The 15352-nt window shown below is 37.9% G+C and overlaps 1 protein-coding gene and 1 long non-coding RNA gene across 2 annotated transcripts in view; one reads left to right on the top strand and one right to left on the bottom strand.

The window, feature by feature from the left end:
- Positions 1-15352, bottom strand: part of LOC149576822 (uncharacterized) — a 190752-nt gene that overhangs the window by 51978 nt on the left and 123422 nt on the right. The window contains exon 6 of the mRNA XM_089820298.1: positions 3893-4054. Coding sequence (XP_089676424.1) covers positions 3893-4054 — 162 coding nt within the window. The remainder of the gene's footprint in view (positions 1-3892; positions 4055-15352) is intronic.
- LOC149576823 (uncharacterized) overlaps positions 1-15352 on the top strand; it is a 188149-nt gene that overhangs the window by 52839 nt on the left and 119958 nt on the right. The window lies entirely within an intron of this gene.

Below are 15352 nucleotides of genomic sequence, written 5' to 3'. Positions count from 1 at the left end.
CCAAAAAACATCAAGACAGAAAGCCACTACCGAAAGTTCAAAAACACAGAAATAGGCAAAGAAAAACAAATTGCCGGACGTAAAGGCTGCTAACTAGATAGTAGAGGTCGTTGAGTTGGAGATTTTAATTTTTTCTCACGTTTGGAAACACAAATTACGATCAAAGCAAAAATTGGATACCCGCTGATTTTGCAGTAAAGACCCTAATCAGTTTTTGGCATAGACTTCAAAATTTGATGAAAAGTTTTTAAAAAATTATAGTTTTCAACCTAAAGGAAAATTCGCTCCAGAAAAATTTCCCGCTCTAATACCATGACATTGTAAAAAATGGGATGATAATTGTATTAACATTGTACTCTTAACTAAGAGTTTAAAAACACTAATAATAGTGTCAGCAAAAAAAGAAAAATTGTCTAAATAAAGACATCTAAATAAGGAACTGAATAATCAAACTAAATAAGAAAGCCTAAATGACCATTAAATATGGTTTCTAGATGAATGTGCTAAATATAGGATCCTAAAAATATTTAAAATATTCTATATTTTAACCTTTGCAACATTTCCTTAGCAATTGAGGATTTGTGCTCTAGGGCATACATTGAGCTTGGTGGTGGATTTATGCATTTTGGAACATTTTGCCAAACATAAATTTGTGCTCAAGGGCGCATATTGGCACTTACATATGTAATATCCTCATGTCCATTCTTATGAAATTTGGCGTAAAATTCTTCAGATTCAATTGTAAAATATTTCTTCCACTAAACTTCTACTTATAAAGGATAATTTAGATTTTTTTTTGCATATACGGACTTCCATACTACCATGGTTACGATAATGAATGTGGGGAGTGCTCTTTCATACTTCTAAATATCCCTAACACATTGCCTATGCTTCCCTTCACCTATTTGTCTATATATTTGTTTCAGTATTTTCCAACAACTTCATTCTTCTCTATCTATTCATCCCTTACTTCTAAATTTGTAAGATCATCTTATATCCACAATATTCTATATTATCTTGCTCTATAGATTAAATGGGTATGGCTCCAAATATAAATGACTTCATCATATATTTTGTCTCATAATTAATTACTATCTTACTAAATGTATTGTCTAAATGAACATTGTATTGACTATGTATTAGCCATTCCCTCCTAAGTCCTTTAGCATTCTTCTTGGAGACACAATGTTGATTATTTTATCACCCATTCTCTAATAAATGTTGTGTCTTCTTCAATTTGAAATTAACTCAATGATAACACATCTTTTGTTCTTTTAAATCCAATTAATTTCATCATGATTTATCCGCTAATGTGTCTGATTGCTTCCTCAAGTTCGATTGTTCTTCCCTACCAATTTATTATTATCGGATGGTGCTAATCATGAATCTCTGTATGTTCGACCCCCTTGATATAGATGATAGCATGTCTGATTTTGTGGCACACGTGAGAGTGGATCTTCCAATTATATGGTTTTGAGTATGTTAAATCATAGAGTATGGCTCCCTCCATCCGTTCTGAATCTACGTTAGCAAATATGGGTTATGCATCTCGATTCACTGCTGTCACTTCAAATCCCAATCCATATTGTTATGAGTATCTCATAATCTTTCTTTTTGACACAATTCAATGATTTTCATACTAGTTATTTACTCTATATTATAATCTTTGGCTTCTGCGGTAATGGTACCAAACAAATCTCCTAAACATATCAGAATTGGATCTGTTCGTTGAAGGATGTGATTCAGTAGTCACTGGTTGACATATCACTCATTGTATGCATTCCCCCATCTGAATCTTTGTTCACCTGCAGAGGTCATTGTCACCCGTTCTTCACAAAATCGTAATGTTACCAGCCATTGCATATTTATTAGCTGCTTCATAGACTTGGATTGTCAGCGCTTTCCCATATCCTTCCATTAGTTACCACCATTGGTATCTTTGTATTGCTGTACTAGGAACGTATTTTTCTGACTCCTTGGTTGTTGTTTTATATTCCTCTCTATTGTATTATCACATTAATAAACTTGCGTTGACACTCAGAATCTCTATGCCCCTGCAAGTATCATTATCTCATAATGCTGACTGGAGTTCTTTCCCAAGGTGGCTGAACTCTTATCGCCAACTGTAATATAAAAGTGTTGAATGGATAGTAGCTTTCGACTCCTTGTTATGATTCCCCTTCATCATAAATTATCAATGAGTAATGAATGAATGACCTTCCTGTGTTTGTTGATGGTGAATGTTTGTTTGACGGTGAATTTTGTCTCCTCTTCATATCTCTGTACTGAGAGTCTCATGATCAATTTATGCCTAGAGCTGAGTTCACCATTTATATCTTCTCAATTCGTCTAGAATATTCTCCATGTATTATCATTTCAAATTAAATGCTGACAGTATAAGTTTCTCCCAATGGATCCTTTTTTTCCTGGATTTTCTTCGTTCCATCTATATAAATATCTTTAAATTGAAAGGATGAAACCGATCAAGCATGGCTATAATATTATATAAATTCTTTATTAAAATTTAATATAATATATTATTAACATGATGTTTTAAATGGTTTGTAATATAAATAATAATTATATTACTATATAGATCATATCCATTTCTAATATTAGAATTATTAATTTATAATAGAATATAATATTTTATTTTTATTATATTCATCTTATTATTATATTAATAATAGATGATTGATTCAAAAATATTATATTATATGTTACTAATCTCTTTAATATATTTATTAATATAATAATAAATTACATTATAATTTATTATTATTTATTCTATTATTAATTTACTTATCATTAAATTTTATAAATAAGGGGACATGACAGCATAAGCATAAATCTTCCTTTTATTTTAAGTTGGATGTTAGTAATTTTCTCTTGTGTGCATTGGGTGTCAATTGACTACCTTAGCTATTAAGTCTAAGGTTCAGAGACAACTGACCTGGTTTGGGGTGAATCTTTATTATCTAAGCTGGACTACATTGAAATCATGGAGGTCCATACACTCTGTTGTCACACAACCCTCAAATTGAGTTATCATTGTTCTCCTCAAGGTGCTTTACACTGGTTTTCAATCTAGTTGCTTAATTCAAATCATTAAAAACCGGGTTATCAGTCCTTGGCTGTTGAAAATGCTCCCTAGCTCAATACACACCAAATCAATCACAATTTATTAAATTCTTCTTTTATATCATCATAAGTTAGCATTTCCACAACATCGGCTTACAACTTCACATCAATGTACTACAATGTGCTCCATGGTTCTTTTAAGTGGACCACAACATTAGTTCCTTCTTGGTTTGTTTAGCCAACTGTTTACATTATGTCATGGATATTGTCCCCAAATATTTAATATATAGCAATGCCCCAACCCATTTTTGGGTTTTATGGCTGCAAAGACTCTTAGATAGATATTATCCTAGAAACAAATTTTATGATCCTCAAATACTGCTTAAAGATCGCCCACCAATATTTTTCCTTATGCTACTGAATTATTAAAAAATCATTATACTTTTGTTAAGTTGCATGTGCTCATGTGGAAGGATGCTTATGTTGATTTCTTCATAGAGACAAACAACTTTGTATTTTCATGTCCATCACTGGAAAACATCAGACCCGATGAATAAATAGCAACTGACAAACTATAAGATGTCTCCACAAAGAAAATAAATCACAAACTCTTAGCAATGCTATATGCCACAAAGAAAACACTCGCAAAGAAGTAATCCACTAAAAACATTTTTCCCATCTCCCAAAATCAAAAACCATGTTAAAAATAATTGCAGATATGAAAAATTTAAAAAGAAATCCACTTAGTATTTTTTAAAAAGAACGTTTATAAAGAAGATTTAGATGTAAGTAAATTATCTTTCAGACATACCTCCAAATGAAATACTGGCTGCATCGATGACCTTTCTAAACCCATAACTGTGAGTGAAAATGAAGCATCCCCTTTCTTCAAACTTTCCAAAGTGTGCCCATAGACTGGACTTTTTTGGTTGATCACATGACGTACCATAAGCCCATATCGAAGGTATGAAACCTGTTATAAAGAAAGTTGATATCACTAGCACTAAACATGGTGAACTGTAAATAGCATTATGCATGCGCAATTAATTAATGAAACAGGTGCTCAGAAAATTTATATGATTGCGCTTGCACCATAAGTACTAGCAACTGAAGAAACAAAGCAAATTTATTCTAAAAGACCATTCTTAACATGCTTACACTGGACCTGGATTAAAATTCTTATAACATAACCAATTCCACAAGCAATGACACTACAAACTGGTAAAGAAAAACTAATTTCCTGAAAACTGTTGCCACTAATTTTTATAATTAGTTTACACTTACTGACCCCATAGAACCTCATAATATAGGGATAGGGCTCAAATCTAATTCTTTATATGAAGGAGTAACACAAGGTAGGGCTCCATATTCATCTATCCATCAGGTTAGAAATTAGGGCTCCATTAATAGTTGGTTTGTATGGATAGAAGCCCAGGCACTATGGTGGGTGGGAGGGAGAGATAGTGCTTGGGAGGGAGAGCAATAAGCCACCCACACTCTCTACAGATTCTATCCCTGGGGTTCCCTATTATAAACATAAGGGTGGGAGGGTGGACAAGAATTCAATAAAGAAAAGGGAAGCATTTGTACCAGTCACATCCATATCTTCAGCTTGCTTGGTTACAGGTGTCCAATATAGACGTATGGGTGTTGCAACCAATATAAAGGTAGCGGCTGGGATGTCCCCATATTTGTCCTAATAATGCAACAGCTCTAGATTGCATATGAGGTCAAGGGGTTACACTTGAGCACCTCAAGATAGTTAGGAGGTAATAGAAAATTTTATATAGCAAATAAGAGTTCGAGTAGATAGTTTGAATTATAAGCATTAAGAGTTTTGCAGAAAATTGTGGACTTTTATATGATTGTCCTATTTAACATCAAGAGGCACAACAGATTATGTGATATGAAAAGGAGCCATGAGCCAAAGAGAAAGATATCTCCATCAAGCACTACCAAGCTCACTAGTTATCAAGAATGACAATCTTAAGGACAAGAACCTAAACAACATGTAAATCATGATTCTACTATCCAATCAAAATGATGAATCTTAAACCCATAATCTGTCATATCCCCTCTTTCGCACTAGTTCTTTTGGCGCCTAGTTAATTTATCTCCACATCTGGATAGATTAACGGCATTTTCAGAAAGGATACCAGCCAGTCAAAAGGGATGATTTGTCTTAAGTTCGTCATTTAATGTATTGAAGTACTTTAAATAAAGTCACTTTATGTTTTATTAAGACATTCACTTTATAAAGTGACTTAAGTGACTAGAAGACGAAATTGGTGTTTTATCCCACATCCCTTATTCCAACACTCTTTCCTCACTTCGAGGTTATAAAAAGGAGGCTCAGTCTTGGGAAAAGCACAACCAATGAATATAAGCTAATTCGTCAAATCCTAATGGTCGCTTAAAAGTGTGATTGGATCGTTCTTAAGGACGAAATCCCTTAAGAAGTGGGATAGTAGACGTCAACCTAGTATTCAAGTACAAGTTATTCTGGAGTAATAGTGAGTTCATTTTTCTGAACAAACTGCAGTTAATTGGTGATTGATAGTGAACTTCGTCAGGTTTTGAGCACAGTGCGACTACACACCATTGGTTATTGGGCCTAAGTAATTGTCACAGATTTGTATTTGCACATGGGAGTTAGAGAACAATAGCAGAAGACGTTATCATCAGATGGACAGGTCAAAGAGGCTAGGGTAATACAATCTATAGTGGCATCTATAGTGGTAATGTGACACCTAGATAGTCGGTTATAGATGATAGCTCATGGGTTGCACCAACTTGAGAGAAAAATGTTTTATTATTTCCAGGCCATAGTGGAGAGAAAAACGTTTTATTATTTCCAGGCCACGATGGCTACTTGGGTTATAACTGCATGAAGACATACAACTATCTAATGAGTAGTGGACAACAGTGAGATACTACATTCGTACAGGGGAAGATGCCATCTGACATAGCATTTGGAGTGGGATATTGGACGGGTTGCATTGCATTCCAGACTCCCATAATCAGCATTCTCATCACGGGTCTGTAACTTCCTTATTCCTGCCGCTCTTGCATATTGTATTTTGTTTTCCAAAATAAGGAAAGGAAAATGTATTACAGTGTAAAACTAGATTGAAATTATATATTCCTAAATGCTTGGATAGTCCATACATGTAGTGAGCCGACTCTATTTTCGGTCATCATAAGTTTGTGATTTCATCATCTTAAATGCAACTTATTCTATGATCCTACATATCAATATCATGTCTCTTATAACCACTAAATCTAAGTTGCTGAGTAGTGGGGATTAAGAGTGTTAAACCCCCATATTTATGGAACCAATTAAACTAACAGCAGTATTATGCATGCCAACCATTTGTTAAAATTCCTGGGTTAGGAGTTTTCTTTTTCTTCAGTTGTTAAGGAAGAATATTACAGTGGTATCAGAGCCACAAGACCTGCCATCTTGTGGGGAAAAACTGTATATTTGTAGACTGATTTATATCCAAAAATGACAGTTGAGAATGAGTAAAAGACATTATAAATTCAGTCATCTACAGCCAGAACAAGCAAATTCTTTAGAACATACTGAGATTGAAGATAGTTATTCAGTGGATGAGGAATTAATTTTTGGAACAGGTGAACAAACTGAATAGGTTGATCATTTTGGACAGGCAGAATAGGTAAACAAAATTCAAATGGCACATAATGAAATTGAACAAGACAGGGAAGTACGGGAAACATTGCGGGCTATTAGAGATGGGCAGAATAACATAGCTGATGCACTTCAACAACTTGCCATTAATATGTAGCAATTAGCTCCTGTTAATAGGAGAGCCCTAAGCCATCAGAGTAGAGAAAATAGTGTAGCTGGATCACCCCGAGCTATTAGAGCTCCCACACATAACACTGACAAGCCTTTAATGCCAGTGTTTAATGCAAAAGAAGAGGCAGCACCACCCACAATACCAAATTTACTGGCGGACAATGTTATGGCAATGTATGATGAATGGGATTTGTTTCCCGATCCTATTAAACAAAATATGACCTTTGTCCAGTACCTAAATTAGAAAAGGGAGGCAGATGGACAGCAACAGGATAGGAGACCTAGAGCACCAAACAGAGACCTAAAGCATGCTATGAACAAGTTAACTCTCCCTACCTTTGATGGCAGCAGTAAGACGTCCGCTAAAGCTTGGATTCACAAGCTTGATACCTAATTGACACTCAAACCCATGGCAGAGACAGAAGCCATTAGATTTGCCATGATGCACCTTGAGGGAGCATCATATGATTGGTGGCATCATGGTTTAGTCACCCAAAATCATGGCCTCATAACTTCATACGAGATTTTCAACTCTAAGTTGATTACTCGTTTTGACAAGAAAGATATTGAAGTTTATTACAGGGATTTGGCTCAGTTACAGTAGAGTGGATCCTTGGATAACTTCATTGATTGGTTTCAACGGATATCAGTGATGGTACTGGATATGACAGAACAGCGTAAGGTGATGTTGTTCACAGAGGGGTTACAAGACAAATTTAAGGGTTTGGTCAAGGTCCTTAAACCAAGCACCTTGGATGATGCGATTAAGATCGCCCATGATTTGGATTCACCTTCTTCGCTATTGCAGCCTCCAAAGAAATCCTATAAAAGGTCTATATCATCCCAAGGGAACAAAATCTAGCAAAAACCAAATGCTCCCAGATTGAGACACATATTTAACTTAAAAGAAGAAATTGTGTTTCACCTACATGGAACCTTGGACTTCTCATCACAGATGCCTTGGTAAAGGGAAGATTCACTATATTGAGGTTCTTTCAGAGGATGAAAGAGAGCAGCAGGAAGGTAGTGATGTTGAGGACAGCGAGGAGGAAGAGGTTGAGGAGCAGCCCCTTAAAGATAAAAAGAAGAAAACCACTATCGAACAACCTCCTGTTATAGCCACCCTTTCTAGTGATCCAGCATGTCATCCTTTCAGGGTGAAGGGTGTTGTTAGAGGGCAACGCATTGTTTGCCTTTTGGATACAGGAGCATCCCATAATTTCATTAGCACATGGATGGTATCTAAGAGAGGATTGTAGACAGTCGGCATACCCGACTTCAAAGTGAAGGTAGCAGGTGGGGAAGTTTTGAGTTGCACAGAGAAAGTATCCAGTCTTTAGATACAATTTAATGATTATCTTTTATAGACTGATTTTTATGTTGTTGATTTGGATGGGTTGGACGCCATTCTAAGTAGACAATGATTAAGGACTCTCTGCAGGTACACATTAGATCATGAGACAATGCAGTTGGAATTCTTACAGGGTGATCGGTTGATAGTCCTAAGGGTCATACCAGATAGTGGACCCAGGTTGATAACAGCTCACAGGATGGAAGCTATTTTGAGGCACAATGATATCGAGTGGGTGACACAGTGTTTCATCTCTTCTAAAGAGACACAGGATACATGACAGCAATACCATTGTGACATCCAGATGGTGCTTGACAAGCACAGAAGGGTATTTGAGGATTTACCCCCAAGTATTCCACCAGACAGAGGGTTTGAGCATATCATTGAGCTAGAGGAGGGCGCCAAACCCATCATTACAACTCCTTATCATTACCCCAAGCATTACAAGGAAGAGATAGAGAAGATGATTAAGGAACTACTCGATATGGGACATATCAAACCCAGTTCCAACCCTTTTGCCTCTTCAGTGGTGTTGGTTAAGAAGGATGGAACCCTTCGGATGTGTATTGATTATTGTGCCCTTAATAAGAGAACCATTAAAAACAGGTATCTAATTCCCCACATTGATGAGTTACTGGATGAGCTTTATGGAGTTGTTTATTTCTCGAAGATAGATCTTCGATCAAGATACCATCAAATACGAGTCGGAGAGGAGGATGTGCATAAGGCATCTTTCAGATGCCACTATGGACACTGTGAATTTTGGTGATGCCATTTGGGCTCACTAACGCACCAGCTACTTTTCAATCATGCATGAACCACATCTTCAAAAAGCAACTACGAAAGAATGTGTTGGTTTTCTTTGATGACATATTGATCTTTAGCAGGACTTGGGAGGAACATTTGCAACACCTAGATGAGATCCTTATCCTCATGGAAGAACACTCTTTATTCGCAAAGGAGTCTAAGTGCGAATTTGGATTAACTGAGATTCTCTATCTGAGTCACATGATTGGTGCAGAGGGAGTTAAGGTACATCAGGAAAAGATACAGGCAATCCTTGATTGGCCACCACTGACAAAAGTATCTGAGTTGCGGGGCTTCCTTGGCCTTTGTTCTTATTACAGGCGATTTGCCAAAGGTTTTTCCCAGGTAGCAACCCCCCTTACTGATCTGACACGGAAAGGGGCATTTAGATGGACAAAGAATCCAGAGGCAATCTTTGATAGACTAAAAATAGGTGATGAGAATATGTCCAGTTCTGGCACTTCCTAATTTTTCTAAACCCTTTGGTTTTGGAGTGTGATGCTTCAGGGAGCAGAATCAGGGCAGTTTTGATGCAGGACCATCATCCCATAGCTTTTGAGAGCAGGAAACATAGGGGCAGCGAGCTATTATATTCTATATATGATAAAGAGAAGCTGACCATAATGCACGCCTTAGCCAAGTTTAGACAATACTTGGTGGGAAGTAAATTTTCAGTGAAGACTGATCATAACAATTTTATGTTACTTCCTAAAACAAAAGGAGTTGAACGAAAGACAGTAGAAATGGGTCAACAAGGTCCAAGCATACAATTTTGACATTGAATATGTCAAAGGGAAAAATAATATAGTTGCTGATGCACTTTCCCGAAGACCCCCAGTGATAGAGTGTTGTACCATTTCCAAGATTTCAACAAATTGGAGATCCCAACTGTTAGTTGAGTATTCTAAAAATACTCACGCATGTCAGATTATGGATGGTATACTTCATGATGATCGATACAAGGTAATGAATGACATTATACATTATAAGAATAGAATCTACCTAGTACTAGAATCTAAACTTAAAAGGGATATTATGCACACTCTACATGATGCACCTTCAGTGGGTCACCCAGGTTTTTTCAAAACCTATAGGCAGATTAGAGAGAGATTCTCATGGAAGGGGCTAAAAGACTATGTATTGCAACATGTTAGAGAGTGTCAGACTTGTCAGCACAAGAAGTCAGAATAGGGCTTTCCAACAGGTTTACTTCAGCCTCTCCCTATTCTAGCTCAAAAGTGGGAGAGTATTTCCATGGATTTTATCATAGGGTTGCCAAGGGTCCAGGGCAGAGATTGCATTTTTGTGGTGGTAGATAGATTGACTAAGTTCATGCACTTCTTTGCTATTGTAGCGGACTAGTCAACCTCTCAGGTGGCCGAGTTGTTTTTTCGAGAGGTTTTTCTTCTTCATGGATTACCCAGGACTATCTTGAGTGATAGGGACAGCAGGTTTCTCAATACCTTTTGGCAGGAGGTTTTCAGATTGACAAGTACAGAGTTGACTCCCAGTACTAGCTATCACCCGCAGACGAATGGTTAAACCGAAATAGTGAATAAATGGGTGGAAGGGTATTTGAGAAACTACATTGCAGGTCAGCAAAGAGCTTGGGTTAAATGGTTGTATTTGGGAGAGTATTTTTATAACTCCACATATCATATGTCTATTCGGTTGACTCCTTTCTACACTCTTTATGGCTACGAACCTCTCTCTTCATTGATTTGGCTTTACAGGACAGCAGGGCTCCCTTAGCCAGAGATTGGGTCCAGGATCAACAAGATATTCTCAGATCCCTTAGAGATAATATTCAGCAAGCACAGAACCAATAGAAGTTATATGCTAATCGACATCGTACAGAAAGGAGCTTTGAGATAGGTGACTTGGTTTATCTTCGTCTCTAGCCATATAGACAGAGCTCCCTGAAGAAAAGTGGGTCAGAGAAGCTTAAGCCTAGATTTTATGGACCTTAATGCAACACCAAGAGAGTCGGTGAGGTTGCTTACAAGTTGGATTTACTTGTTGACAGTCGAATCCACAATGTGTTTCACATCTCATGCCTCAAGAAGGCAATTGATCAACAGGTTGTACTGTCAGAGGGCTTGCCTCCACTTGATGAGGAGGGTAGACTTGTATTGGAGCCGGCAAAGATGATTGAGACCAGGGAAAGGAAGCCACGAAACAGATCTGTCAGAGAATATCTAGTCCGCTAGAAAGATTTACTGTATGAAGATGCCACTTGGGAAGGTGACTCTATTTTACAGCATCCAGCATTGAGATTGCTTGAGGGCAAGCAATCCTGGGAAGGGAGGACTGTCATATCCCCTCTTTCACGCTAATTCTTTTGGCACCTGGCTAATCTATCTCCACATTCGGATAGATTAACGAAATTTCCAGAAAGGATGCCTACCAGTCACAAGGGAAGATTTGTCTTAAGTTCGTCATTTAATGTATTAAAGTACTTTAAATAAAGTTACTTTATGTTTTATTAAGACATTCACTCAATAAAGTGACTTAAGTGACTAGAAGACGAAATTGGTGTTTTATCCCACAACCCTTATTTCAACACTTTTTCCTCACTTTGAGGTTATAAAAAGGAGCTTAGTCTTGGGAAAAGCACAACAAATGAATATAAGCTAATTCTTCAAATCCTAATGGTCACTTAAAAGTGTGACTAGATTGTTCGAGGACGAAATCCCTTAAGAAGTGGGATACTAGACGTCAACCTAGTATTCAAGTACAGGTTATTCTGGAGTAATAGTGATGCTCATAGGGGTCAATGAGGTCATAGTGCTAAGTGTTCCATTTATTCTCATGAGAGATGGATTCATGTTGAATCACTACTCATGAAACATGGGTCAATGAGTTTGACTCAAAATCCCACAGTTAAATCCTGATATTCACATCACAATTTGACTTGCTATGGAAATTATCTCCTACTTATCAATTGATGAGCTTAAGGGGCTTTCTAATGAATGGTTCATAAGGCACAACACTTGGTGAAGGTTTTGCAAATGGGGTTGCAAGCTTTGGGTTTAAATATGGAGGAAACTCTGTAGTTAAACGCGCTCAGGCTGGAGTAGTACTGGGATGGGTGACCTCCCGGGAAGTCCCGGCACTTCACCCCTATGAGCATCACCTAGATCCAATGAGTGCTAAGTGTTCCATTTATTCTCATGAGAGATGGATTCATGTTGAATCACTACTCATGAAACATGAGTCAATGAGTTTGACTCAAAATCACACAATTAATTCCTGATATTCACATCACAATTTGACTTGCTGTGGAAATTATCTCCTACTTATCAATTGATGAGCTTAAGGGGCTTTCTAATGAATGGTTCATAAGGCACAACACTTGGTGAAGGTTTTGCAAATGGGGTTGCAAGCTTTGGGTTTAACTATGGAGGAAACTCTGTAGTTAAGCGCGCTCAGGCTAGAGTAGTACTGGGATGGGTGACCTCTCGAGAAGTCCCGGTGCTTCACCCCTATGAGCATCACCTAGATCCAATGAGTGCTAAGTGTTCCATTTATTCTCATGAGAGATGGATTCATGTTGAATCACTACTCATGAAACATGGGTCAATGAGTTTGACTCAAAATCACACAGTTAAATCTTGATATTCACATCACAATTTGACTTGCTGTGGAAATTATCTCCTACTTATCAATTGATGAGCTTAAGGGGCTTTCTAATGAATGGTTCATAAGGCACAACACTTGGTGAAGGTTTTGCAAATGGGGTTGCAAGCTTTGGGTTTAACTATGGAGGAAACTCTATAGTTAAGCGCGCTCAGGCTGGAGTAGTACTGGGATGGGTGACCTCCCAAGAAGTCCCGGTGCTTCACCCCTATGAGCATCACCTAGATCTAATGAGTGCTAAGTGTTCCATTTATTCTCATGAGAGATGGATTCATGTTGAATCACTACTCATGAAACATGGGTCAATGAGTTTGACTCAAAATCACACAGTTAAATCATGATATTCACATCACAATTTGACTTGCTATGGAAATTATCTCCTACTTATCAATTGATGAGCTTAAGGGGCTTTCTAATGAATGGTTCATAAGGCACAACACTTGGTGAAGGTTTTGCAAATGGGGTTGCAAGCTTTGGGTTTAACTATGGAGGAAACTCTGTAGTTAAGCGCGCTTAGGCTGGAGTAGTACTGGGATGGGTGACCTCTCGGGAAGTCCCGGTGCTTCACCCCTATGAGCATCACCTAGATCCAATGAGTGCTAAGTGTTCCATTTATTCTCATGAGAGATGGATTCATGTTGAATCATTACTCATGAAATATGGGTCAATGAGTTTGACTCAAAATCACACAGTTAAATCCTGATATTCACATCACAATTTGACTTGCTGTGGAAATTATCTCCTACTTATCAATTGATGAGCTTAAAGGGCTTTCTAATGAATGGTTCATAAGGCACAACACTTGGTGAAGGTTTTACAAATAGGGTTGCAAGCTTTGGGTTTAACTATGGAGGAAACTCTGTAGTTAAGCGCGCTCAGGCTGGAGTAGTACTGGGATGGGTGACCTCCCGGGAAGTCTCGGTGCTTCACCCCTATGAGCATCACCTAGATCCAATGAGTGCTAAGTGTTCCATTTATTCTCATGAGAGATGGATTCATGTTTAATCACTACTCATGAAACATGGGTCAATGAGTTTGACTCAAAATCACACAGTTAAATCCTGATATTCACATCATAATTTGACTTGCTGTGGAAATTATCTCCTACTTATCAATTGATGAGCTTAAGGGGCTTTCTAATGAATGGTTCATAAGGCACAACACTTGGTGAAGGTTTTGCAAATGGGGTTGCAAGCTTTGGGTTTAAATATGGAGGAAACTCTGTAGTTAAGCGCGCTCAGGCTGGAGTAGTACTGGGATGGGTGACCTCCCGGGAAGTCCCGGCACTTCACCCCTATGAGCATCACCTAGATCCAATGAGTGCTAAGTGTTCCATTTATTCTCATGAGAGATGGATTCATGTTGAATCACTACTCATGAAACATGAGTCAATGAGTTTGACTCAAAATCACACAATTAAATCCTGATATTCACATCACAATTTGACTTGCTGTGGAAATTATCTCCTACTTATCAATTGATGAGCTTAAGGGGCTTTCTAATGAATGGTTCATAAGGCACAACACTTGGTGAAGGTTTTGCAAATGGGGTTGCAAGCTTTGGGTTTAACTATGGAGGAAACTCTGTAGTTAAGCGCGCTCAGGCTAGAGTAGTACTGGGATGGGTGACCTCCCGGGAAGTCCCGGTGCTTCACCCCTATGAGCATCACCTAGATCCAATGAGTGCTAAGTGTTCCATTTATTCTCATGAGAGATGGATTCATGTTGAATCACTACTCATGAAACATGGGTCAATGAGTTTGACTCAAAATCACACAGTTAAATCTTGATATTCACATCACAATTTGACTTGCTGTGGAAATTATCTCCTACTTATCAATTGATGAGCTTAAGGGGCTTTCTAATGAATGGTTCATAAGGCACAACACTTGGTGAAGGTTTTGCAAATGGGGTTGCAAGCTTTGGGTTTAACTATGGAGGAAACTCTATAATTAAGCGCGCTCAGGCTGGAGTAGTACTGGGATGGGTGACCTCCCAAGAAGTCTCGGTGCTTCACCCCTATAAGCATCACCTAGATCTAATGAGTGCTAAGTGTTCCATTTATTCTCATGAGAGATGGATTCATGTTGAATCACTACTCATGAAACATAGGTCAATGAGTTTGACTCAAAATCACACAGTTAAATCCTGATATTCACATCACAATTTGACTTGCTGTGGAAATTATCTCCTACTTATCAATTGATGAGCTTAAGGGGCTTTCTAATGAATGGTTCATAAGGCACAACACTTGGTGAAGGTTTTGCAAATGGGGTTGCAAGCTTTGGGTTTAACTATGGAGGAAACTCTGTAGTTAAGCGCGCTCAGGCTGGAGTAGTACTAGGATGGGTGACTTCTCGGGAAGTCTCGGTGCTTCACCCCTATGAGCATCACCTAGATCCAATGAGTGCTAAGTGTTCCATTTATTCTCATGAGAGATGGATTCATGTTGAATCACTACTCATGAAATATGGGTCAATGAGTTTGACTCAAAATCACACAGTTAAATCCTGATATTCACATCACAATTTGACTTGCTGTGGAAATTATCTCCTACTTATCAATTGATGAGCTTAAAGGGCTTTCTAATGAATGGTTCATAAGGCACAACACTTGGTGAAGGTTTTACAAATAGGGTTGCAAGCTTTGGGT

The sequence above is a fragment of the Cupressus sempervirens genome, chromosome 1 (assembly GCF_028749045.1).
Source record: "Cupressus sempervirens isolate cs-2001-9-10 chromosome 1, ASM2874904v1, whole genome shotgun sequence".
Taxonomy (NCBI): Eukaryota; Viridiplantae; Streptophyta; class Pinopsida; order Cupressales; family Cupressaceae; genus Cupressus; species Cupressus sempervirens.
Note: the sequence above shows the minus strand (reverse complement) of the source record. Positions and strands in the feature narration are given on the sequence as shown.